This window comes from Microtus pennsylvanicus, chromosome 2 (genome assembly GCF_037038515.1).
Source record: "Microtus pennsylvanicus isolate mMicPen1 chromosome 2, mMicPen1.hap1, whole genome shotgun sequence".
In the NCBI taxonomy this organism is placed as follows: Eukaryota; Metazoa; Chordata; class Mammalia; order Rodentia; family Cricetidae; genus Microtus; species Microtus pennsylvanicus.
In genome coordinates, this window is record NC_134580.1 from 128,696,933 (window position 1) to 128,724,660 (window position 27,728).

Here is a 27,728-nt window from a genome sequence, read left to right on the forward strand (position 1 = left end):
GAAAACTAGGTGGCTGGGGAATGGCTAGGGAGCGACGTTTGTCTCTAAAAGGGCTTTTGAGGGGCTGGAGAGATGGCTCAGGAAGAGCTTTGCCTGCTCTTCCAAAGGTCCTGAGTTCAATTCCCAGCAACCACATGGTGGCTCACAACCATCTGTAATGGGATCTGGTGCCCTCTTCTGGCCTGCAGGCATAAAAGGACTTTTGAATACTAATTTTTAAACCTGAATCCTCTGGGGTTTTTTTTGTTGTTTTTGTTTTTTTTTTTAATTCCCACACTGAGGTTATCAGGAGCTTGTGGTCTCTGTGTCCCTTTTGGCTCTGATCTGGTCTCTCCTTTGTCTTTCCTAGAGACACATCCAGCCACCCATTCTGCCTTCTGAGTTTCCTGGCAGCAAATGAGCTTCTGTTTTTCTTTTCCTTTAAAGTATTTTTTTGCCCTTTTCCTCCTTGCATTCAGAATGTATTAAATCGATGGCTGAATGCAGTGTGCTATTCCACATCTTCACTCACAAACACAAGTTTGTTTTGCATAAACCATTTTTTTATTGATTCTTAGAATTGAGAAGTATTCCCAGCACCAGCTAAGGTATTCAAGCATGCAAGCCAGTACACAGTGAGTCCTGTGGCCCAGTGGCTCCCCTGTTGAGGCTGTGTGACACCAAGTGCCTGTCAGGCCTATTATGTGCGTACCCTTTTGTGGTGCTGGGGATAGAACTCAGTCTTGTACATGGCACCTGAGCCACCTGAAACAAGGCCATGTTATGAAGCACAGACTTGCCTCTCAAATGCTAGGCCTGCAGGCTGCCTGGAGCCCATGTTTCCCCTCCCCCCTGTTTACCTCTTTACCTGGTCATTTTCTTGTGTGCCTTTCATGTGTGTTTGTTTTGGTGCTGGGAATTGAGTCAGCCTTTGTTTGCTAACATGTGCTGTTGCTGAGCTATCCCTCAGTCCGTACTTTGCATTAGGGTCCACTCTTGTGCCCCCTGGTAAGCTCCCACTGTGTAACCATACACTGTGCTTCACCTATTGACCTATTAGATTTTGGTATGAATTTGTTTAGATTAAAAATAACTACACTGGCCGGGCGGTGGTGGCACACGCCTTTAATCCCAGCACTCAGGAGTCAGAAGCAGGCGGATCTCTGTGAGTTCGAGGCCAGCCTGGTCTACAAGAGCTAGCAGGACAAGCTCTAAAGCTACAGAGAAACCCTGTTTCAAAAAACAAAACAAAACAAACAAACAACAAAAACAAAACTATGCTGGATTTCCCTGTATGTATATATTTAATCATACCTCTTAATGGAAACTGGACTTGTCCCATTCTTTTTTATTTTTTCATCTTTTTTTCAAGACAGGGTTTCTCTGTGTGGCCCTGGCTATCCTGAACTAACTCTGTAGACCAGGCTGGCCTGTACTCACAGAGATCCACCTGCCTCCGCCTCCTGAGTGCTGGGATGAAAGGTGTGCGCCACTGCACCCAGAGAGTTGCCCCCACTCTCTTGCTGTCACAGTGTCACAACAGATAACCCAGGAGAGACACTTGTCTGTAGGATAAATCCTTAGGATTGTTATGCCAAAAGGTCTGTGCATTGAAAGGGTGGAAGCAATTTTATTACATTTTATTTATCTCTCTGTGTGTGTATGCATGTATGGACAAGTCTTAGAGTGTGTTGAGGTCAAAGGACAACATGTTAGAATTCTCTCCTACCATGTGGATCCCGGGGACTGAACTTAAACCCTTAGGTTTGGTGGCAGCCATCTTGCTGGTCCCTGTACATTTAAAATTTTGATCATTTCAAGTTCCTGTCCTTAGGGATTTAATAGTTCATAGGATATAAGGCCACCCAGCCTTTTTTTTTTAAAAAAGACTTCTAGTGAGGGCTGGAGAGATGGCCCAGTGGTTAAGAACACTTAGTGCTCTTACAGCAGAGTGGAGTTCAGTTCTAGCACCCCTGTCAGGAGACTCAGAGCCATCTCTAACTACAGCTTCAGGGGATCTTGCATCCTCTTCTGGCCTCCATGGGCATCTGCACTAGTGCACATCCCCACACAGAACACATATATGCATAATTTAAAAGTAAAAAAAATCTTAAAAAAAACCACCCACAAAACAAAGCTATGATATTTCATGCTTGTAATCCTAGCACTTGGAGATGGAGGCAGGAGGATTAGGAGATAAGGTTGAGCCTCTTTCTCTTAAAAAAGAAAAGAAAAGAAAAAGTAAGGTAAAAGCTTCCGGAGTTTCTACTTATGGTATAAAGTCAAATATTGATTGAGGGTGGATAAGAATCAATATTAGTGGACTGGAGTTGTTTACTACTGAAGCTGCTTAAGGTCCCACGAGAAGAAATACTCAGTGTACTAAAATGCTTAAATGCGGCTATCAGAAGCTTCGCAAGTGAGGGTGGCTGCTGTACCCACTGCTGTCAGGCAGCCCTGATGATAGCTGCACCATGCTCACTGCTTTTGTTTTTTTCCCTAGGACCTTAGCATCCTGAGCCATTTGGATTCATAATCCTCAAGGCTAAGCTGTCAGAGTTCATCATGTCCAAGTTAAAAAGCTCAGAGTCAGTCCGGGTGGTGGTTCGCTGTCGACCCATGAATGGCAAAGAAAAGGCTGCATCCTATGACAAAGTGGTAGATGTGGATGTGAAGCTGGGGCAGGTGTCTGTGAAGAACCCCAAAGGCACATCCCATGAGATGCCCAAGACCTTCACCTTCGATGCCGTCTATGATTGGAATGCCAAGCAATTTGAACTCTATGACGAGACGTTCCGGCCACTTGTGGACTCTGTCCTACAGGGTTTCAATGGCACAATTTTTGCCTATGGACAAACGGGAACTGGGAAAACCTATACCATGGAGGGAGTCCGTGGTGACCCTGAAAAAAGAGGGGTCATCCCCAACTCATTTGATCACATCTTCACCCACATCTCTCGATCGCAGAATCAGCAGTACCTGGTCAGGGCCTCTTACTTAGAGATCTATCAGGAAGAGATCCGAGACTTGCTCTCAAAGGATCAGACCAAAAGGCTGGAGCTCAAAGAAAGGCCCGATACAGGCGTGTACGTGAAGGATCTGTCTTCCTTTGTCACCAAAAGTGTGAAGGAGATAGAGCATGTGATGAATGTGGGGAACCAGAACCGATCTGTCGGTGCCACCAACATGAACGAGCACAGCTCACGGTCACATGCAATCTTTGTCATCACGATCGAATGCAGCGAGGTGGGCCTAGATGGTGAAAACCACATCCGGGTAGGAAAACTGAACCTTGTAGACCTTGCTGGCAGTGAGCGGCAAGCCAAGACTGGCGCTCAAGGGGAAAGACTGAAGGAAGCGACCAAAATCAACCTGTCCCTTTCAGCCTTGGGTAATGTTATCTCTGCCCTGGTAGATGGCAAAAGCACCCATATTCCATATAGAGACTCAAAGCTGACTAGGCTTCTCCAGGATTCCCTTGGTGGCAATGCCAAAACTGTGATGGTAGCCAATGTGGGGCCTGCCTCTTACAATGTAGAAGAGACCCTGACCACTCTGAGATATGCCAATCGTGCCAAAAACATTAAGAACAAGCCAAGGGTCAATGAGGACCCAAAGGATGCTCTGCTTCGAGAATTCCAGGAAGAAATTGCTCGGCTCAAGGCCCAGCTGGAAAAACGTTCCATTGGCAGGAGGAAGAGGCGAGAGAAGCGGAGGGAAGGTGGTGGCAGTGGTGGGGGTGGGGAAGAGGAGGAGGAGGAGGGAGAAGAGGGTGAGGAGGAAGGGGATGATAAGGATGATTACTGGCGGGAACAGCAAGAAAAACTGGAGATTGAGAAGCGGGCCATTGTAGAGGATCACAGCTTGGTTGCAGAGGAGAAGATGAGGCTGCTGAAGGAGAAAGAAAAAAAGATGGAGGACCTGCGACGGGAGAAGGATGCTGCTGAGATGCTGGGGGCCAAAATCAAGGTACTGTGCCCTTCCTAGGCCCCTTCCCTTTCAGTGCCATTTCTTTGATCAGAAGAATTATACAGTGGGGGCTTGGCATGGTGACAAACACCAAACACCTTTAATCCCAGCATCCAGGAGGCAGAGGCAGGTGGATCGCTTGTGAGGCCTATATAGTAAGTTCTAGGACAGCCAGAGCTACAGAGTGAGACCTTGTTTTTCCATACACCCAAAATAAAATTCAAAACCAAACTGCATTCATGACAGTTGTCATGTATGTGCATTGTATGAAGAACCGCGATAAAACTAATATGAACCGCCATAAAACTAATACCCAGGCATCCTCGCTTCCAGTGAGGAATAGGACAGCCCTCTTTTCTTATCTCTCTTTTTTCTTTGAGAAAGTAGGTATCATTTTGATTATTTGATGTTTCTGTTTGTATTTTTGAATCAGTGTCTTGATGTATATATATATAATATATATTATATAGACAGTATTAGGGTTACAGGTGCACACCACTTTGCACAGCATTTCTTTTTTAAAGGCAGGATCTCACATAGTGCAGGCTGGCCTTGAACTTGATCGTAGCTGAGAATGAGCACGGGCATGTGCCATCATGGGACAAACCACAGCCTCAGTGTCCATTTCCTTAGATGCTCCTGTGTTCGCCCCTCCAAACCAGTGATGCTTTTGCCTTGCTTTTGTCTCCTGTAGCATCTGTCTACTTTCGCATGGGCATTTACTTAAGGTGTTATCACGTTTGCTTTTATTTGCCAGCGATCGTCCCTAAGAACCCGGACTGAAGCCTCTAGTCATGTCCATTACTGTTACCGTTCTGAATATTCTGTGACATTCCATTCCCCTCGGATGGGCCGTCCCCGTGTTCTGCTGTGACCATTCTTGCGCCTGACTCCAGGAGACTTGCTGGCACTTTTAGATTCTAGAGTGAATCTTTTTTTTCTTTTCGTTTTTTGAGTCAGGGTGTCTCTGTGGAGCCCTGGCTGTCCTGGAACTCGCTCTATAGACCAGGCTGGTGGAGAACTCAGAGTTCCGCCTGCCTCTGCCTCCTAGTGCTGGGATTAAAGGCGTGCACCACCACAGCCAGGGTCTAGAGGGAAGCTTTTGAAGCACCCACTTTACTCCTCATCCTACCCATAGTGGTGATTATCTGACTAACTTTTGTATAGTAGTGAGGTAGAACAGTGTCTTTGTGGGATGTTAGCCGGCACCCTGTTGTTTACTGCTGCTTAGTTCTGCCCCCCTCCCCGCAGCCCCCGTCAGTTTCCCTGTGCTGTTCTCTTCATTGGTGGGGGTGGGGGTCTTAGCCCTATTGCTGACGTGCTGACGCCTGCTCTGCAGATGCTGGACAGCACTCTAGAGTGTGGAGAGTCCTCAGCTAGTCTTTAATCTAGTACAGTGCACTGTTTCCTTGGGTGCCCAGACTAGGGCTGCCCATGGGTTCTTTCTTACTGAACTTATATAAATTTTAATTTCTTCTCTAAAATATATCCATGTTCTCTGGCTCTGAAGTTCACTATGTAGAACAAGCTGACCTTAAACTCACAGAAATCTGTCTCTGCCTCATGAGTGCTGAGATTAAAGGTGTCTCATCACCATGCATCTTACCCCAGCTAAAGTTTCATTTCTTTCTTTTCCTTTTTTTTTTTTTTTTTTGATTTTTCAGACTGGTTTTGAACTCAGAGATCTGCCTACCTCTGCCTCCTGAGTGCTGGGATTAAAGACGTGTGCCACCACTGACCAACTAACTAAAGTTTCTTAAGAGCAAGGCAGAGGAGGTTTTGGTTTCTGGGTTTTCGTTCCCCTGGCTTAGCTTTATCTACTCGCTGACGCCTCTCAGTCTGTACAGCCTGCCCATAGCTGCCTTCTGGCACCCAGGCTCCACGGCCTTCTGTTGACCAGTACCATCAGAACAGCCTTCCACCTTCCTTACCTCAGTGAAGCTAGACTCCTAGGAGTTGTCCTCGTGTGCTCTTCCTCCCTCTCTTTTTGTGATCTCCTCAGTCCCAAGGCTTCTTGCTTTTACCTCATCAGGGCATTTGCAACTTAGCTACCACCATACATACACATAAACACACCATTCCACACCACACCACACCACACCACATCATTATTAGGGCCTTTGAAACCAAGCTACTGCTACACACACACACACACACTCACACACTCTCTCACACTCACACAATGTATAGTAGCCTCTTGCCTGCACTCCATCAGCATGCCCTCTTCCAGAAATTTCTCCTGCTATGGGGTGCAATCTTAAAACCCAGTTTGTCTGTGCACTCGTGCTCCTTGAGGCTCTCAGGATCAAACAGGGATTTTTTAAAACAGGGTTCTGAGGCTTTTGCTTTAACCTCTACTGGTTTTGTCAACTTCCTTATTCTACCCTTGCAAACAAAAGCCTTTTTTATTCTTAGGAAATTCTTACTTCAGCTTTTTGTGTGGCTGTCCCTTCAGACAGGAAGCTGTCTCCAACTTCCCCCAAAGCCTGACTCCTCTCCCGTTCCCTCTCCCACTAGCTTCTCAGAGTTTCCTCACAGTAACATCCCATGCCATCTGCTTAAAGCCTGCTTATTTGTCTGTGTCCCTCGGCGGGCTTTGGGCCTTATGGTCCTCACTGACAGAAACATCTCTAGTCTGTAGCACACCAGATAGATTTAGTGTGTCTAGAGTGGGATTAGTGTTCTGGATAAACAACCGATAAAGGACTTGTTTAAAAAAGAAACAAACTAACAAACTCTGAAAGCCATAATATCTCAAACAGCCAGACCTTCAGTGTCATCAGAATGAAGTCCCATCCTGTTCTGGACAGCGTGCATGTATTTTTCTCCAGAGTAGTTTTTATTTGTTTTGGGAGAGTGGTTTTTTTTTTTTTGACAGTATCTCAATATGTAGCCCAGATTGGCCTGTAATTTGTAATCTTCCAGCCTTAGCCTCCTGAATGTTGGGACCGTAGGCACCCACCGTCATGCTTAGTCAAGAGAGTATCCTTCCAGTCTTCCTGTGAGGGATATGTTGTTCCGGGGGAGACCACAGGATGGATTTTACTTTGTTTCTCACTCAGGCCATGGAGAGTAAGCTGCTTGTTGGAGGAAAAAATATAGTAGATCATACAAATGAACAGCAGAAGATCTTGGAGCAGAAGCGCCAGGAGATCGCAGAGCAGGTAACTTTGCATTCTTACGTGGGGAGGAAGGCGTGGACTGACGTGATTGAGGCCACAGAGCTGACACCTGTGGTATGAGAGCAGCTTCAGAGGGAGCGGAGAGAAGCTGGCAGCCCCCTGCTAGCCGGAGACCGACTGGGAGCATCCAGACCCATACTGTGTAGACATGGTCGCTAGGGCAAGCTGATGAATTTTGTGGTATCGCTCAGAAACGTCGAGAAAGAGAAATCCAGCAGCAAATGGAAAGTCGAGACGAGGAGACCTTGGAACTAAAAGAGACTTACACCTCGTTGCAGCAGGAGGTAGACATCAAGACCAAAAAGCTCAAAAAGGTAGGAGGTGGAGGTGCCAGGGACCCTGAGGGAGGGTGCACCTTCTTTGCACAGCCTTTCCTCACCTGTGTCCCCCTGGCTCCAGCTCTTTTCCAAGCTCCAGGCTGTGAAGGCTGAGATCCACGACCTGCAAGAAGAACACATCAAGGAGCGCCAGGAGCTGGAGCAGACGCAGAACGAGCTCACCAGGGAGCTTAAGCTCAAGTGAGTAGCTGTCGGCAGGGTCCTGCCATCCCCTGGGTCCAAGAAGACCCGGCCCAAGACAGCCCACCTGCTTCTTGCCAGCTCAGCCTCTGCCACCCACTGCCTGCTGATGCTCCTGACAAAGTCACTTTTCATTTCAGTCCTTGTCTGTGAGGTCACCACGTGCTCTTCCCGTTCCCTCACCCTTATCTTTGGCTTCTTTCAGATTCTCTGGTCTCACCTGTCACTCAAGAGATAATCTTTAATTACCTTTTTTCTGATTGGCCAAATGAACACCTTCATACTTGTCAACCAGAGCACTATAAGAACTATTGTTCTCTTGAAGTCTGAGCATCTTTTTTTGAGATGGAGTCTCATGTAGCTCAGTCTGGTCTCAAATTTGCTGTGTAGCTAAGGATGGCCTTGAACTCCTGGTGGTATGTGCTATCATGCCTACTCTATGTGGTGTTGGAGATCAAACCTAAGGCATCATACAAGCATTCTGCCAACTGCGCTGCTTCCCCAGGCCCCTGAGCAGTGTATTTTCTAATGCTCTGTAGGTGATAAAGTATAGCAGCATGTCTGTCATCTGAGCACTTGGAAGGTTGAGGCATGAGGATCACAAACCCAACCCAGACTGTACAGTGAGAGCTTGTCTTAAAAACAAACAATAGCCAGGCGGTAGTGGCGCACGCCTTTCCTTTATCCCAGCACTTGGGAGGCAAGCATAACTCTATGAGTTCAAGGCCAGCCTGGTCTACAGAACTAGTTCCAGGACAGGCTCCAAAGCTACACAGAGAAACTCTGCCTCGAAAACCCAAAACACAAGAACAACCAAACAACAACAATGAAAAATCAATGCTGAGATGATGTTAGTGTTTCAACCAATCAATAAGCCATCTTTGGATTTTTTTTTTTTCTGAGACAAGTTCTCATGGTGTAGTCCTGGCTGACCTGGAACTCACTAAGCAGACCAAGCTGGCACTGAACTCACAGAGCTCTGCCTACTTCTGCCTCTGCATCCTGAGTACTGAGATAAAAAAAATGTTCTTTTTCTTTTTTTGGTTTGGTATTTATTTATTTTTTGGTTTTATGTCTCTACCACAGTTTCCCCTACCTCTTTTTCTCCTCCTCATCTCTTCAGAAAAGGCCAGCCCTCCCATGGATATCAGGCAACCAAGGAATATCAAGTTGCACTGAGCCTAGGCACCTCTCCTATTGAGGCTGGATGAGACAGCCCAGTAGGAGAAAAGGGTCCCAAAAGCAAGCAATAGAATCAGAGACAGCCCCTGCCCCTACTGTCAGGAGTCCCACAAGAAAGATAAGCTACACAACCATAACATATATGCAGGTTTCCTGGTTGCTTGTTCAGTCTCTGTGAGCCCCTGTGAGCCCAGCTTAGTTGACTTTGTGGGTTTACTTGTGGTGTCCTTGACTCCTCTGCCTCCTACAATCCTTCTTTCCTCCTCTTCCTTGGGATTCTCTGAGTTCCGTCTGAGTTTGGCTATGGGTCTCTACAGCTGTGTCCGTCAGTTGCTGGGTGCAGCCTCTCTGCTGACCACTGGGCTGGGCACCAGTCTGTGAGTACCGCAGAATATTGTTAGGAGTCATTTCCTTGGCTGTTTTTTCCCCAGTTGTGTTTGGTTCTATCCTAGGTCTCTGGCTATCCTGTCTTTGGGTCCTGGCCCTCCAGCAAGTGTCAGGGGTGAGCTCCCTCCCATGGTGTGGTTCTTAAGCTGGACCAGCCATTGGTTGACTACTCCCACAGTTTCTGTGCTGCCTTTACTGAAGCACATATTGTAGGCAGGACAAATTGTAGGTCAAGGGTTTTGTTTTTGTGGCTGGTTGATATCTCAGTCCCTCCACTGGAAGTCTTTCCTGGTTACAGGAGATGGCTGGTTCAGGCTCCATAGCCCCCACTGCTAGGAGTCTTAGTGAGGGTCACTCTTACTGATGCACTGTGTTTCCTTTGCACTGTGTTTCCAGATCTTCCCAGAGATGCCCCTCATTCCAGTTGTGTGTCTCAGTACTCTCTCTCCCCATCCTCCTGCCACTAATCCCACCTGTTTCCATCCCCACCCCCCACCCAGACCCCTCCCCTAAAGCGATTTTCAAACAGGTTCTTTTACTGGTCAAGTTTTAAATTTGGAAAGGAGTCCTTAAACTTCAGTGTGTGTAAGGGACTGGAGAGATGGCTCAGTGGTTAAGAGCACTTGCTGCTCCTACAGAAGACCTGGGTTTGGTTCCCAATACCTACATGGTGGTTTACAACCATCTATAACTCCAGTTCCAGGATATCTGACACCCTCTTCTGTTTTCTGTGGGCACTACAGTGGTGCCCAGACATATAATTCAGGCAAAATATTCTATACATATAAAATAACCTAAAAAATTCAATGTGTGTGGGGCTGCTAAGATGAACACAGGTAAAGGTGCCTGCTGTGTAACCCTGGTGACTGAGTTTGATCCTTAGGAAGCACATAAAGGTAGGAAAGAATTTTTTCCATGAAGTTGTTCTCTGACCTCCACACATGCACTGCAGCGCTAGCACACACGCATGTGCACACACACATGCATGCTCACATGCACACACACACACACACACTGTAGCAGTCCTCTTTGTAGTCAGGTAGAAAAAAGATCAGAACAAGAACTGTATTAATAGAGCCGGGTGGTGGTGGCACATGCCTTTAATCCCAACACTCGGGAGGCAGAGGCAAGCGGATCTCTGTGAGTTCGAGACCAGCCTGGTCTACAAGAGCTAGTTCCAGGAAAGGCTCCAAAACCACAGAGAAACCCTGTTTCGAAAAACAAAACAAAACAAAAAAAGAATTGTATTAATAATAGTCACCCCCTGGATACTGGAAATATGAATAATTATATTTTCTAATACATAAATAGAACCTTTGCAATCAGAAAAACCATGCTGTGAAAAATAATTCTTGAAATATCAAACAAAATAAAGAGAAAATGTCACATTCTCAAAAACTGTTGGAGGAAGCCATTTTTTCTCAGTGCCCTGCCCTTCTGAGGGCTTTGTCCCATGTCCATCCCATAGTAACATCCTTTTGGCATTGTTTGTCCTGAGGTTTTGGAATAACAGGCAAATATGGGTCAATCACAATCATAGAGATAACCTAGTGAGGTCTCACTTCCTGTTTAGTATTTTCCTTTTATTCCTCTGGCTTGGTAGCCCCGGCCTGCCTGTAACTCACTGTGTAGCCCAGGCTGATCTTCAATTCATGGTCCTCCTGCTTCAGCCTCGAGCAGTGGAGTGCAGTGTATTTCACCTGCCGGGTTGTTTGATGCTCTTTTCGGTCCCTGGTCAGGCAGAAGCTCAGGAATCATCTTTATTTTGGTGTTGGTAGGAACTTCCATTCAGCCCATCTTACTATCCTGGATGATTAGAATGGACAGTGTTCCAGCTTGGGCAGCAAGTCACAGGACTGGGTGGAGCCATTTCCTTCTGTCCTGTATTCAGCACTGCAGCAGGCCCACTTACAGATACTTTGGGAAACAAATGTTTGCCCTAGCATGGCTTCTGTGTCACCCCCCCCCCACCACCACACAAACAAACACACACACACACACACACACACACACACACACACACACACACACTGTCCACTCACATCCTCACTCTGCCTGGGTAGGAGTGTCCTTTCCATATTCCTGACACAGATCACAATTACAATTAGCACCTGCTGATGCTGTACTGTTACCTGTTACCTCTTTTATCAGGTAAGGACCAAGTGTCTTTCATGTTTGTGTCTTAACTGTGTAGGGTTTAATGTTTGCTGAGTGTCTTTGACTCTTACTCTTATTTTGTTGTTGTTTTTGGAGAAAGGATCTCACTCTAGCCCAGAATGGCATCATATACTCAAGGGACCTTCCTGCCTCAGCTTCCCAGGTAGCTGACTCTAGGTCTGTGCCTTTGCTTAGTTCTGTGTGCATTCTTTATGTGTATTTATCTATGTGTATTCTTACAGGCATCTTATTATAGAAAACTTTATCCCCTTGGAAGAGAAGAATAAAATTATGAATAGGTCCTTCTTTGATGATGAAGAAGACCACTGGAAATTACACCCTCTTACCAGACTGGGGTGAGTCACTGCTGATCTGAAGCAGACTTGCTGGTGGGAAAACAAAAGAATGTTGCATGATGGGACCGGGCTACTGGGATGTGGGGAGAATGCATTGAAACTTGGAACCTGCCTGCCTAATTCTGTGGGAGCTACAGGCCCGGGAGGTACAAACTGGGTCCAATCATGATATTAGAACAGTTAGTTACAGTTTCCCATGACCTCCAGTCTTCCTTTTCCCTGTCGGCAGAGGTGTGCTAGGACAGAAGGGTTATTTTGTATGTCAGTCTACACCTGGAGCATGACCATGCTGGAGATGTGGAGCTGTCTGTTGAGGAAGCGGGGATAGCAGTGCTGGTAGCTATGCTTATCTGCTGTCTGAGAACAAGACAGCGACTGGGGTCCCTTTCAGGTTAAAGGAGGCCTGATCATCTGGATCAGTTGGCACCTCAAGCAAAAAAAGCTAAGAGGTTAGCACATGGCTTCTGTCAGCCTTAGTCCCAGAAGTTCGTGCTTTCAGTTCTCTCTGGCTTGGAGTACTTCTCAGAGTACTCTCTGAGTGCTTTATCCCGTTGGCCTGGTCCTGGCCTGTGGGGCATATTCCAGCAGGGCCTTAACCACTATCATCTGCTTTCAGGAGCCAGCAGATGATGAAGCGGCCCGTCTCTGCTGTGGGATACAAGAGACCCCTGAGCCAGCACGCACGGATGTCCATGATGATTCGGCCAGAACCCCGATACAGGGTGAGAAGATTGTAGTTGTTTTTTTACTCTTTGCTCTTTTCTTTTTCTATCTTTTTTTGGTTTTCGAGATGGGGTTTCTCTGTGTAACAGTCCTAGATGTCCTGGAACTAGCTTGTAGACCAGGCTGGCCTTGAACTCACAAGATCTGCCTACCTCTGCCTCCCAAGTGCTGGGACTAAACGCATGTGCCACCACTTGTTGGCTGAGGTTTCTGTCCTGCCTGATTGCTACAGCTGTTTAGTCCCAAATAAACACACAGAGGCCTACATTAATTATAAACTGATCAGCCTATTAGCTCAGGCTTCTTGTTAACTCTTATAACTTATATTAGCCCATAATACTTGTCTGTGTTAGCCAGGTGGCTTGGTATCTTTTTTGGTGAGGCAGTCACATCTTGCTTGTTCTGTGTCTGGCTTCTTCTGTGTCTGAGTGACGACTACAGACTGAAACTTCCTTCTTCCCAGAATTCTCATTGCCCCACCTCTACTTCCTGCCTGGTTACCCCATTTATACTTCTTGCCTAGCTACTGGCCAATCAGTGTTTATTTAAAATACAAGTGACAGGGTACAGACCATTGTCCTACAGCAACCACTGCCCAACTTGTTCTTTGCTTTTTGGGGGGCCTACCTCTCAGTTTCCAAATAAATCACACGGAATCTTATTCTTTTTTATGAATGCCCAGCCTTAGCATGGCTTATTTCTAGCCAGCTTTTCTTAAATTTCTGGGCTTTTATCTTTATCCTTTCTTTACTTCTTACTCTGTGGCTTGCTATGTAGCTAGGTGGCTGGCCCCTCAAGTCCTCCTCCTTTTCTTGTTCCTTGATCTTCTCTTCCCAGATTTCTTCTCCTATTTATTGTCCCTGTTTTACCAGAGAGTGATGTGGGAGTGTCATATATCAATCTGTTGATTTTATTGATTAAGCAATAAAGAAACTGCTAGGCCCATTTGATAGGCCCACCCTTAGGTGGGTGGAGTAAACAGAACAGAATGCTGGGAGAAAGAAGCTGAGTCAGGAGTCGCCATGATTTTCCCACTCCAGAGAGACGCAGGTTAAGATCATTTTTGGTAAGCCAGCTCGTGGGCTACAGCAGATTATTAGAAATGGGCTAGTCCAGGTGTGAGAGCTAGCCTAGAAGAGGCTAGATAGAAATGGGCCAAGCGGTGTTTAAAAGAATACAGTTTCCGTGTAATTATTTCGGGGCATAAGCCATGTGGGCGGCGGGGTGCTGGGGACACAGCCCCGCCGCACCTATTTCAACAAGAGAGAATAACCTTTTTTCTGCCTCACTATTGGCTGTTCAGTTCTTTATTAGACCAGTCAGTGTTTTAGACAGGCAAAGTAACACAGCTTCACAGAGTTGAACAAATGCAACACATCTTTGCATCATTAAATAAATGTTCCAGAGCATAAATTAATGTAACACATCTAAGTTATATTCTTCAACAGAAGACTGTTCGTGGATTTTTAAAAATTATTTAAATGACAGTGATTTTTTACATATGTGCATGTATGTTTGTGGGGATCGGGAGGCATACACATGCACGCTACAGCAAGTGTCAGATGACAGTTTGTGGAAGCTGGTTCTCTTCTTCCACCATGTGAGTCCCAGGGATCAAATTCAGGTTGTTAGGCTTCGCAGAAAACATTTTAACTCACTGTGTGTGTGTGTGTGTGTGTGTGTTTCTTTCAGGGAGTTTAGGTTTGAGAAGTTCTCAGACACCATTATGCCAAGTCACAGTGCGTGTACCTGACTTTCCTGGAGATCTGAGAACATGTGCAATAATTTTAACAAATAATATCTGAAATAGCACGCAGGTGATGAATACTAAATAGAAAGGCAGGGGTTGGGGATGACTTATTTAGTAAAGTGCTTGTCTTTTGAGCAGGAGGACCTGAGTTCAAGCCCCAGAAACCACACTCAGGTACACCATCATCAGCATGTAGAGGTCAGAGGATATGAGTTAGTTCTTCCCCTCCACCGTGTGAATCCTGGGTATTAAACTTAGGTTAACTGGGGCTGGAGGGATGGCTCAGAGGTTAAGATACAATCATGTATCCTGAAAAGCCCAGGTACGTGAAGCCAGACTGAGCCAAGCAAAGGGGGAAACAGAAAGGTCAAATGTAATAGTAGGCAGCTTCACTAGCACGTCTGTACTGATGGATAGAATAACTCAACAAGTAATTAACAAGGGAACCAGATCTGAACAATGGTATAGACAGATTAAGTCTAACACACATCTGTGAAACACTTAGCTCACTCTCCGCACCCCCTTATATAATTCAAAACATGCATTATTTTAAGTACACATCGGATGTTGTGTTTACACCGAAGCATGTCCTAGTTAGCTTTGTCAACTTGACAAGGCTTAGAGTTGTCTGAGAGGGAAGCTTTGATTGAAGAACTGTGTAGATCAGATTGGCCTGTGGGCATGTCTGTGGGTGTCATCCTCATTGTTAATTGATGCAGGAGACTCAGCCCACTGTGGTTGGCATTATCCCTAGGTAGGTGTCCCTGGGCTATATAAAAAAAGCTAGCCAGGTTGGGGGCTGGAGAGATGGCTCAGCAGTTAAGAGCATTGCCTGCTCTTCCAAAGGTCCTGAGTTCAATTCCCAGCAACCACATGGTGGCTCACAACCATCTGTAATGAGATCTGGTGCCCTCTTCTGGCCTGCAGGAATACATGTAGACAAAATATTGTATAATAAATAAATAAACAAACAAACAAATAAATAAATATTAAAAAAAAGCTAGCCAGATATGAGGCAGCGAGTGAGCTGGCCAGCTAGCAACATCTCTCCATTCCCACTGTACTCCCTCACTGTTAACGTGTCCTGGCCAGTTAATGCTGTATGGAACAGCCAGCAGGCCTGCTTTCCTCAATGGTGGACTAGAATCGTGAAGGATAATATCAAATTCTTTCCTCTTCAGGTTGTTTTCAGTCATTGCATTGGTCACACAATAGAAACGAAACTAGGACACATGTTCACATGAGGACTTGCATACAATGAATCATCATTGCAGCTTTGTTCAATATTCAGAAGCCAGAGCCAATCAAATGTTCATCGAGTGATGAATATACATGAGTTGTGGTATTTACATGTGTAGACACATGCAATGCTATCATTTTAGGCCGGTCCCTTCTCCCCCAAGACAGGGTTTCTCTGTGTAACAGCTCTAGCTGTCCTGGAACTCCCTCTGAGACCAGGCTGGCCTTGAACTCATAGAGATCCTAGGCAGGCTCTTTTTAAACATTTTTTCCTATCACATTTATTTGTATGTGTTTGGATGCACGTGTGTCATGGTACATGTGTGCAGACCAGAGGACAACTTGGTGGGAGTCAATTCTTTATGCTCTGTGGGCTCCAAGGACTAAACTCTGGACATCAGGCTTGGTGGCAAGTACCTTTAGTTGCTGAGCCATCTCGCCAGCCCTCCTGGGAGGCTTTTAATGGCAAGTAGCTTGCAGTTTTGATCTCAGAGATTGTCTGGCTTCCTTGGCCTTGCTGATGGCTGCTGTGCTTCTGCTGCAGGCGGAGAACATCATGCTCCTGGAGTTGGACATGCCCAGCCGGACGACCAGAGATTATGAGGGCCCAGCCATTTCCCCCAAGGTCCAGGCTGCCCTAGATGCAGCTCTGCAGGATGAAGATGAGATACAGGTGGATGCATCATCCTTTGAAAGCACTGCAAACAGAAAACCCAAGGCCAGGTGAGTAGCTTCTAGCGACCCGTGTCTGAAAGCATGTGTGAGCCAGGTGTGACAGTGAATACTTTAATCCCGGCCCTCAGGAGGCCCTGCTCCCAGCCCGTGTTCATTTGGCCTACAGTGCTGAGCATCCAAGCCCCCCTTTTAGGTTTTGTGCCTCTTCTGGAAGGTGGGTTGGCCAGGCCCAACTGGTCTAGTCTAGTGGGTTTATAGTTCAAAGAATCCTGGTTTTCAGGCCTTTGAGGAAAGGCCACCTTCAGATCTGCATGCTGGTTAGTAATGGCCATGTCCATTTGACTTTTGCAGGCCCAAGAGTGGCAGGAAGTCAGGATCCTCCTCTTCCTCCTCAGGAAACCCTGCATCTCAGTTTTACCCACAGTCTCGGGGGCTGGTTCCTAAGTAACCCAGCACCCCCTCCCAGGGTGGGAACAGCATTGTCTTCTGAGAGAAGAGCAAGCACGAAACTGCAGAGATGACTTGAGCCTAAACGCAGAACCGTTCCCCTGAGGAGAAGAGATGGCCTCTTTGCAGATTAAGCGACTCATTCTGCCTGAACATGCTAGTCCTGATTTGGCACTCAGCTCCTCTGGGACGTGTCCTTGAATTAGCATCTCAGAAATGCATGGGTAAGGTAAAGTGCAAAGTCCAAGTGGACAGCAAGAGAATGACCACAGCCTTGCTTTCCTTCTTCCTCCCATTCCCACCCTCCCTTCCTCTCCTCTCTTCTAGCCTCTTCCTCACACCAGGATCCCTTCTTGTTACACAATATGGCGTCGAGGCCTCCTTAGGACCGTATGTGAGGAGCCTTGGAGTAAAATGACAGTGGAGCTGGGAAGTGACAGCCGTAGAACTGCAATAGGTGCCTGCTTTTGTCAGGTGAAATGAGAGATCTCACTTGGAACCAAGTCCTAGGATGGCACAACCAGCGAGCCAGCTCCCAGGCCCCTCAGTAGGAGTAGATCTGCCTGTGGAATCTGTTGAACGGGACAATGGCTTCCAGTTCCTGCTCCAGAAGGACTTGGTGTTGGAAGCAATAGAAAAGACATTCCCTTTGCCTTCTGGGAGAATTTGGGGAAATAGCTTTTTTAAAACCTCAAAACCATGACCATCCTGTTAAAGACCTAAGTCTATAAACCAGTGCCATGTCCATCTGCCATGTCACTTTACTCTTCCTTTGTCACCGTCTTCCTCCACGTCCACATGCTGAGTGGGCTCGTGTCGACCCTCCTTCAGAGTGCGCCTACGGAGTGTGCTTCCAGGTGGGTCTCTGTGGGAGGAGGGGCTGGCTCTGCCTTGGGTCCATGCCGGTCACGGGGGCAGAATGAGTAGGCAGATGCAGAGCTGGAGGCAGAAGACTCAGCAGAGGGAAGGGAAGACAGAGACGGAAGCAAAGGAATCCTGTCTGTCTAGAGCAGAAGGCCCACTGACTGCTGGAGGTGTGCTTCCCCTAGGTGCTGGCAAGAAGAGGCTCTGAGAGATAGACTCGGAGGAGAGTTCACACTTCCTGTTTACATAGATTAGTTCAGTGTGTAAGTTTTAGTTCTTCATATTCTGGCACCTCGAGCTTTATTTTGGTCATTAGGTGACAGTTACTCATCCCCCCCCCCCCCCCGAGAGAAATGCGTGAGCGTGGGGGGCTGTGTGTGCAGTGATGTCTGTGCTCTCATCATCTGTGAGAGAGACTGAAGACTTGCCCGTTTTAGAAATACTCCAGCGTGCAGCCTTTGCCTTCGTCTGTGGTGAAGGCCACTGGATGGCTAATCAGGCTAGAAGCACACCCCCGTGTGTGTCTGAGTCCATGATCCAAGCCTGAGGGGACGGTCTTGAGTCCGCAAGTCTGCCACACTGGTGCACCTTGCTGGCATGGTGCCTCAGGAAGATGGCAACTCAAGTGGGCCTTGAGATGTATTTTTAACTCAGCTGCTCAGTCTCCATATCATTTCCGGATCAGAACCTATGGGAAGGAGGAGCTAGCAGGTGCAATGTCTTGACATTCTACAGAATGGAGATCCATTTATCCCCATGTTAGTGATCATTCTTTCTGAGCCTGGAGCCCTATACAGCAGTTCCTAGGGTATAATGGAACCTGTCTTTATCTTTTCTTGGGCTCAAACCCTGCTCCTTATGTACTAAGAATTTGCCTGTTTGAATAGGAACCAAATGACGAGATGTGTGGTCTAAGGTGGCTGTCCACTGGTGACACTGTCTCTCTTACCACATTTCCACACAGTTAGTCTGAATTCTGTAGGCTAAAAACATTCATGCAGCAAAGCAAAGGATTGGAAACTTCAGGTAATACCATACCTTAATACTGGTGTCTTTTGAAGTGGCTAATATGTTGGAGGTGGTGGTGTTTAAGTGATCTACAGAACTTTTCCAGAGAAACAAAAGAAGAAAGCCAGCTGACAGTCGTGATTATTAAAGCAAGCTTTGCCCTGTCCCCAGCTGTGTTCCTACAGTGGTCTGTGGAAACCAAGTAGAAGGGCCACCCATGTGGCAATGAAGCTGTCTCTTCCCGGGCAGCCTCTGGTGCTTCTCTTCTCTCAACATGGATCCGATATTGAAAAGAGCAGATGCTAAAATGTCTTGCTGCCCCCAGAATGCTGCTGCTTTGAGTTCTGAATTGAGCCAAGAGTAGAGAACATACCAGCTCTCTGAGGGACCAAAGCTTTATACTGATAGTTAGCTCGAATGTTCTGGGATGCTGGAAGGCCTTCATGCCTGCAGCAGCTGTTGTAGCCTAGAAGCAAGTCTTTAAAAGGATCTAAGAAGACCATCCGGGAGGTGTTTGCAGCTACGCATACAATCCTCATCAGACTCTCTTTCCCTCTCATCTGTAGAATGTATCTGGCTTCATATGACACAATTTCCAGACCCCTAGATTCAGAATCAGAGGCCACAAATCATAGGCATGAAGCACTTTCTTAAGACTGACCTGTGTTGAATTGCCCCCTGTCGGATGCCTGCATGCTGCTTGAACTGCTTCACCCACACCTCCATGACCCAGGGTGCCAGAGTGTGGTACAGCTCAGGCGTGGGCCTGTCTGCCCTTCCTTATCTTATTAAGTCCTCCCTCACTGAATGTAGACTCTGCCAAGTTCCTGAGAAGCGTCGACTCCTTGCTAACATAGGCTATCCAGTTCTGCCTCACCTTTGCCTCTCGAGTTTGAGGAGCACTATGAACACCTTGGACCATCCAGACACCATCATGGATGAAATGGGCTACTAACGTACTATGAAAGCCATAAAGCAAAGCTCAGAGGGAGGTAGGGAAGATAGTCAGCCCCACAGTTATCATTCAAGTCTTGGTCTGGTACTTTGGGATTCTGGCACCTTCCTCTCTGTCTGTCTCTTGAATAAAAATGCTTCTGAGGTTATTTATGAAGGGAATGATGTGGGCAGGCAGAAGGCGGGGGCTTGATGGCTCTTTGGAGTTACTAATGATCTTGACCTTCTCTTAGGCTGTCTTTAGACAAAGGATATGCCAATACTTGGGACTTTTAAGTTTTACAATTGATATTTATTTGTATTATCTCTTTGTCTAGCGATGTAAAAGTGATTCTAAACTAAGATATGTAATAAAAATCAATCAGATTTATTGTATCTATAGAAAGGTGTCCTTGTAATTGATCAGTGCCTTTTAAAGAGACTCGCCAGTAACTGACATGCGTGGTTTTCTCTCACTGTCGAAGATGTTGTAGTTAGAGGAGAACATCAGCACTGAGTTGTAATACTGACATCCAAAACATACAGTAATGAGTGACAGGTGGGGGTGTGGCTTAGTGGTAGAGTTCTTGCCTAACTTGTGCAAGGCCCTGTCTTTGATTCCCCAACATCATCAAAGGGAGAGAAGAACAGAAGGAAAGAAAGAGACAAAAAAATGTGTGTCATGTTTTTGTGGCAGGTTCTAACCTGAGATACTTGGGCCTGGGGCAAGAGGCATGAAAATTTTTAACTTGATATTTTGTTTTATAAAGTTGTTTTGAAGATATTATACATTATACAGTTTGTTTTAAGATATACCCATGTCTCTTTTTAAAAAAAATGTCAAGTTGTTTATCATTAAGAAACCAAAATATCAAAATCGGGCCTCGTGTCTTGCAGATTCTCATATCCCAAGACATGCTGGGTGAACCTCAGCAGGTCGCACACCTCCTCCAAAGAAATGGGACCAACAGAAGGAACCTTGGCTTAGCTCCCCTTCTGTTGTGATAAAAGTCAATGGCCAGCACAAATTATAGAAGATTTTCCTTTGGCTTACAGTTTCAAAGGTGAGAGTTCGTCATGGCAGGAAGCTCAAAGATTAGTCTCAGCCACACATAGAAGCAGAGAGGAAGAAGTGGAAGTGGGCACGGCTGTAAATCTTAGAGCCCAGCCCCAGTGACATATTTCTTCCAGCCAAACTCCTCAAAGTTCCCAAAGTTCTAAAAGTTCCACAGCTGCCAGCTGGGGACTGTGAGCCTATGAGGGATGGTTCTCATTAAAACCCCCAAAACCCCAGACGTAGGATTCTTGAGCTGTGTTTGAATTCTAGCATTGACTTTGTTCTCTAGCTCAGTGAATATGAAGAATTCTTCTGGATTTTCTTCTTCTCTGGATTTTGGAGCCCCTATCTATGAGTGGGGTGAAAATAGAGCAGAGCCCTTCTGAAGATTAGCAATACAGTGAAAGCAACCAGCACTGTGCGTGCTCCAGAGCCACACTCAACAGTGTGGCCAGTGCCACAATAAGGCTGTCTGCTCAGCCAGATGTGATGAGCAGTCTAGATCCCAGGAAACCAGGAGCCAGTACTGAGCAAACCAGCTTTATATTTGATATTAGCCAAAGGCTTAGAAACCACCTTTAGCAGACTCTAAAGAAAAGCAGCTAATCATTTAACAAGTATCAAGTACCTACTGTATACCAAGCCATCAAGTTTATATAACAAGATCTAACAAGTATCAAGTACATACTGTATACCAAGTGGAACACTAAGATGGTTCTTAGCAGATGGAAAAGGGGCAGTGCTTGTACTTCAAAGGGGAAGTGTTAACCAAAAGAATATAATAGAGGCTTTAATCCCAGCACTCAGGAGGCAGAGCAGGTAGATCTCTGTGAGTTCAAGGCTAGCCTGGTCTACAGGGCGAGTTCCAGGACAGCCAGACCTTGTCTCAAAAACAAACCAACAAAAAACAAAATAACCACAAAAACCCCAGAATTTTCATCAATTCCATGAAGTACATGGCAATATAAAGTACAATTAGTAATAGAGGGTGGGCTTCTGAAGAACCAGAGCGACAGCGGGGTCTAGAGTGCACAAGTGAGCAGGACGAGGGAAGAAGGAGAGACTGGTGGCCAGGCGGGAACAGCACTTGTGACAGCCTTGTGAAACAGAGTTCTGTCGCACTGCTGGTGGTGCCGAGGCGCATGGGCAGTCCTGGCACGTGCTGAGCCAGCACTCTTCCAGGAGCTGCCACCTCTCATCCCTGCAGTCCTTCATCCTCACCAGAGGGAAGTATGCAGATCTCTTCAGAACGGTTAAGCAGCATACAACTCTCAGAATACCAACATGAAGTTCACACGTGAGCTGGAGAGATGGCTCAGCAATCAAGAACACTGCTGCTCTTCCAGAGGTCCTTTGTTTGATGCCCACTACTCAAATGGTGGCTCAGAACTGTAACTCTAGTTCTGGGGGATCCAGTGCCCTCTTCTGGCCTCCACAGGCACTAGGCACACAGACATACATGTAGGCAAAATGCCTACTAACATAAATTTAGAAATTCATACAGCACTAAGACAATGACTTGTTTATTCTTCTTCAAAAAATATACTCTAATTATATGTGGTATGCTTTTTACTTCCAAACCTGTCCCATAAAGGAAACCCAAAGGCTGCCTTGACTTAGTAAGTATTCGTGGAGAATAGTCAGGATCCATTAACTAGGAATCAGGTACTTGAAGGGTGATATGAACTGTGTGTTCTTAAAGTATATGAGAACTCTGAATTGGGCCAAGGACTGTCTCATGAAGTACCCAAGTGACTTGAATATTCATGCCAATTTAGTTGTACTTTCATCTTAGACATTATTTTAAAAAATTATTTGAGAAACTACTAAGTCTTGGAGACTGCTTTCAACTTTACACTGATCATTTAATCTTGGGGCCTCTGATTTTGGCAGGCTCTCTTAGACTAGCATTACTGTCTGATTGAAGTTTACTCTAGAATTCAGTGTCCAAGAAGCATGTGGTGGTCACATCTGCCAGTGGAGTTGTTGGTGACATTTGTCAAGGACGTAACTGTAGCTCTTGCAGCTGCTGTCATTGCAGCCTTGGTTTTTATCACTGCGTTTGTGGTTAACCAGTCCCCGGTTGCTTCAGTTAGGCAAGCCAACTGGGGACTCGCTGGTGGGGTGGGCATGTGCAGAGGCAGGTCTCTTTGCTGCAGCTCTGGGGACTATGCAGCCCAACAGCACCCAGTGTGTACACACTGTGTGTTAGGGGTGGTGTTGCCCAGGACACAGGGAGAGCAAGTAAGATGTCCTGAGACCCTTCTGAGCAGGTGGGGGTATGTGTCAAAAACCAACGGCTTTGATTTTGAGTGCCTGGTACCTTTGAGGGCTGCCCCTGGCTTCACATTGCCTTCCCAGACCTTTGAGGCCAGGTGGCAGGGCCTCCATGTGGCTCTCTTCCTGTTGGCAGTTTCATACACGTGTTCTCTGCCTAAAACATCCTTTCTGCTCTGCATGCTCTACTCGTCTCTTAGGTACCAGGGTGGGTTGTTGTTTTTTTTTTCCCGAGGGGAGGAGGTGTTCCTTCTGACTTTTTGACTATCCATATGTAGCCCAGGCTGGCCTTAACTTGAAATCCTCTTGCCTTGACCTCTAAATGCTAGGATTATAGGTATGTGCCAACCATGCCTGGCTCTCAAGAACCATTTTAAGTCATCTCCACAGACATCTTGGTTTCCTGCTATCTCTTGCCTGGCTGGAGAGGGTCTCTTGTACCTTATTATACCCCTCTTAGCCCTTTTCCTATTTGCATTTGTGTAGTTATTGGCCGAATTCTCTGAAGGAATGACTTGATGACCCTCCCTGGGTCTGGCATTTAGATGGTATGGTAGGTACTGACACCTCAGCAAGTGTCATCTGTTGGGAAGAGTGATGATGTGCTCCGGGAGCAGTAAACAAAGGCTTTGGAGAGGAGGTGACAAATCCTGAGTAGGTGGTGCCCACTGGGCAAAGAGAGAAGAGCATGCCAATCAGCATGTGCCTGGAACAGTCCTGGTGACCAGGGCTTGGAGTGATGGAGGACCAGGTGGAGGACCACTCAGAAACTGCAACTCTACAGCACGTCTGTAGCTACTCTGTCCGTGTAAATACATCACACGAGGGAGGCACAGTCCCGTTCATACTCCAGTATGCTCTAATTAAGCCTTGAATGCTGTTATTCCCCTTTGAAATAACAGAAAGCAATTTTGTTAAGTGCCTACAGTAAGCCTGTCTGCCATTCACATGGGTTCTGGGCTTGGTTGGCAAATTCTCTACCAGGAGTTTTCTCTGGCACAGTTCACTGTGCAAGGCATTATTCCAAGGACTGTTTCATCTTGACACCAGTGTCTTGGTCCCCTAGGGAATGGGGCCAGGTCACTCTCAGAGCAGGGCCTGGCTTTGAGATGTTCCAGCTGCCATTCATAACTCATGGGTTGCAACTATGGACCATGTCCATCCCAAAACTGACCGGTGAGTAGTGGCACCCATATGATTTCAGATTGTCATAAAGGACACCCTTTTGGTTTCTGTAGGTTTTTCTGAGACAAGGTCTTATTAAGTAGGCCCGCCTGTTCCAGAACTCACGGTGCGAACCAAGTCTTGAACTTACTATGTTTTCCATGCCAGTCCTGAATGTGATCTGTCTGCCTCAGCCTCCAGGTGCTGGGATTATAGGCACACCACACCACAGTTGGCTCTAATAACGCAGTGACTGCTACCTTTGCAAGTTTACCCCAGTAGTGATGAGAGCAACTAGGGTTTGGTGGCAGGTCCATGTGTTTATTCACTTGAGCACTATACACAGCGGGTAGTGTTCTGTGCTCTAGGCATACAGGATGAAGCTTCTGCACAGGGGGATGTCACATCTAGTGGGGAAGCCTAATGGCTAGCGAAGTCAGTTGGAGCACTGTGCCAGGTGGTCAGGAACTGGATGGTGCCCCAGGGCACCTCACAGCCAGGCTTATGAGAGAGCCTGACTGAAGTGCATGGCTGCCAGATGCAAATTGCCAGATGCAGTTTGAAGATGGCAGAGCTGTGTGAAAAGTTGGCAGATTAGACTTCACACCATTCTCATTTACATACTACACGGTGTGTATGCGTAAATGCATTGTCTGTATTTAAGTACTGCGGCCAAGCCAAGTGCTACATGATAGACAGTCAGGCCACACTGATGAGCAAATACTCTGAGTGAAGGGAGTGCACCACTGGACGAGAAGGGAAGGTGCCACGAGCGGGGAGGTTCGAAGCCACAGCATCTCTTTGGGCAGAACAGGTTTTGCAGAGTTGCTGAAGGGGTTAAGAAGTCATCCTTCGGACATGCAAGAGGAGGCATATGTTACTAAACAGCACTTGGTACTAATAGTGGTGCAGCATTATGGGAAGTTCCTGTGTCACCCAGACCCGTGTTTAGACCCTGATGTACCCAGAGCAAGTTGCTTAGCTGTCTTGAGTCTTGGGTTGTCTCCTTACCTCTGTTGTATTGAGGGAAGGTCCTAATGTGATCTTACGCAGTCCTGTATCTAGTTATATACTGATGGTAAAAACCACAAAGGCGGGGTATAGTGGGGGTACACCAGTAATCCTAGCACACAAGAAGCTGGGGATCATGAGTTTGAGCTAGCAGAGGCTACACAGTGAAAGCCTATCAAAGATTTAAAAAAAAAAAACATTTAAAAACTCAAATCCCTGGAGAGTCCATTAACCAGAGCTAATGATCTTTTGAGCATCTGTGCACGATCTTTTAGTTTTGCCTTCACAGTATAAACAGGGGACTGTGGGCTTAGTCCAGTGGCGAGTGTAGTTTAAGGATCTACCTGGATCACCTAAAATAAAACAATATACATAGGTTCATTCATGGTTCATTACTGCTTTCACTCAATAAAATGGTATGGACACAAACAGTTAATGTAGACTTATTTTTTATTATTTGTTTTCTTTTTCAAATGATGTTTATTTATCATGTATATGGTATTCTGCCTCCATCCCTGCAGGACATAAGAGGGCACTGGACCTCATTACAAATGGTTGTGAGCCACCATGTGGTTGCTGGGAATTGAACTCTGGCCCCTCTGGAAGAGCAACCAGTGCTCTTAACCTCTGAGCCATCTCTCCAGCCCTGTTTTATTCATTTTCAAGACAGAGTTTCTCTGTGTAGCCCTGGCTCTCCTGTAGACCAGGTTGGCCTTGAGCTCACAGAAATCTTCCTGCCTCTGCCTCCTGGGTACTGAGATTAAAGGCGTACACCACCACCGCTAGGCTGACTTGTTTTTAATAGACGTCTAGCGCCTGACTGGAGTTTGCCAGGATTTAACAACCTTGCTGATCACTGAAGAGGTTATCAGTTTTTAAACTATTTTATGCAGTGCTGTATTTGCAATCTTGCATACAGATTACTGCTCACTTACTTATTTATTCCCCTAGGTTTACATCACAGATAACTGTTAGCTGCATCTGGGTTCAAATCCCATCCACTCAAAACAAGTATGATTCAGGTTGTCAAGCTGCTTCCCGAAACAGCTGCAGAAGCTTAAGCACTCAGTAGTAATTTATGGTCCTTTTCCTATATCCTTGGTAAAATGGGTTTCTGCCAGTAATTTTAACATTTGCAGTTTGACCTATCACCATTTGAGATATTTCTGTTAACCTTTCAGAATTATTACGGCAGGCATGTGGTATGCGCCTTCGATCCTAGCACTCAGGAGGCAGAGACAGCTAGATCTCTGTGATTAAGGTCAGCCTGTTGTACACAGTCATTGCTAGGTCAGCCAGCGATGCATAATGCCATTTCAACAAAAGAACTCTTTACTAAGCCTTTTTTTTTTTTTGCTGTTGTTAGGCTGGGTTTGATGACCTGAGCTTAATCACCAGAATCTACATAGTGGAAGGGGAACCAAGTTGACCTCTGACCCCCCCCATGTGCCATGGTGCGTGTACTTCCCCACGTGTACATACACAAATATAGTGACTTATTTCTAAAACAGGTATTAAAAATTAAAAAAGCAAAAACCACAATCTCATATAGCCCAAGATGGCTTCAAACTATGCACCTCGAGTAGATAGTCCTGCTTCCACTTCCCAAGTACTAGGATTCTAGAAGTGTGACACTATGCCTTGCTATTTTAATTTATTCATGTATTTTATGTATATTGGTGCTTTATTTGCATGTATATCTGCACACCAGAAGGCATCAGACAGTTGTAAGCTGCCATGTGGGTGCTGGGAATTGAACTCAGGACGTTCAGAAGAGCAGTGAGTGCTCTTAATCACCGAGCCATGTCTCCAACCCCGTGCCTCGTTATTAAGAAGTTAATATGATAAAACTTAATTTTATAATATGGGTGGGAGATAGTCCCTCACTTTGTCGTCATTGTTTTACCTTCATGTTGTGGCTGCATAGGACTTAAATTTAGGTAGTCAAGCCAACTGGCTTACTTGATAGAGCTCTTTTGAACTTGCATATGCAGAAAGATTCCAGCTCCAGAGTAGTAAAGGTATTTTTCTTGCAATACTTTCATTACCACATGTAAATAAAAATATAAACTGCATGCTGGGATGTATTTAGATTTAATAAGGGAAATGGGATCCCAGCTTGTTTGCCATGGTTGACACCCACCATGTTTACTTTTAAAGGTTGTTTCTCTGCGTGTGTGTGTGTGTGTGTGTGTGTGTGTAGCACGTTGTGCGGAGTCGCCCATGGAGGCTAGAAGAGGGCTTTGGATGCCCTGGAGCTGGAGCTGAAGGTGGCCGTGAGCTGCTGTAGGGGCTGAGAACGACCGCTCTGCAGAAGCAGCAAGAGCTGTTAATCACTGTGCCCATCTTCCGCTCCTTCTCAGTTGGTCACTTCCATCGTGCATTGTGGTTCCTTACACACCTCTCAGCTAGGCTGTTTAGTAACATAGTTCAGCGTCCTTGGTTGAAATTGCCACATTGTTGTAGCTGCCTAATATATTTTAATATCTGGTTGAGAAAAACAAGTCATTAATCTCAAGGCTTTTCTTGGCAGTAGAGCAGAATCGTGAGTTCATGGAGTTTGATGCCTGGTCCCAAGGCTAGTTTCTTTTCTCTCTGAAATCGTGCTCCCTAATCTGCTTGTTAGTAATGATGGTCATTAAACCTTAGTGTTTTTGTTGTTGGTGGTGGTTTTTCTTGTTTTTTTTTTTTTTGTTTGTTTGTGGAATTCTCTGATGGGGCCTGGCACATGGTAAGTGGTCAGTAAATGTTAGCTCTTTTGGTATGAAAATGATGCATCTATTTTCCCAGTTGAATTTTGGGTCACGTTGACAGTAAAACCACATTGGGGTCTTCACAGAACTGCATTTA

The 27,728-nt window shown here is 46.1% G+C and overlaps 1 protein-coding gene across 1 annotated transcript in view; it reads left to right on the plus strand.

Moving 5' to 3' along the window:
* The window catches only part of Kif3b (kinesin family member 3B), a 43,326-nt gene extending 23,960 nt beyond the window's left edge, over window positions 1-19,366 (plus strand). Inside the window, exons 2-9 of the mRNA XM_075962556.1 lie at window positions 2,483-3,948; window positions 7,011-7,112; window positions 7,322-7,444; window positions 7,530-7,648; window positions 11,617-11,730; window positions 12,347-12,452; window positions 15,987-16,165; window positions 16,469-19,366. Coding sequence (XP_075818671.1) covers window positions 2,545-3,948; window positions 7,011-7,112; window positions 7,322-7,444; window positions 7,530-7,648; window positions 11,617-11,730; window positions 12,347-12,452; window positions 15,987-16,165; window positions 16,469-16,565 — 2,244 coding nt within the window. The 5' untranslated portion in view covers window positions 2,483-2,544 and the 3' untranslated portion in view covers window positions 16,566-19,366. The remainder of the gene's footprint in view (window positions 1-2,482; window positions 3,949-7,010; window positions 7,113-7,321; window positions 7,445-7,529; window positions 7,649-11,616; window positions 11,731-12,346; window positions 12,453-15,986; window positions 16,166-16,468) is intronic.
* Window positions 19,367-27,728: the final 8,362 nt, after the last annotated feature.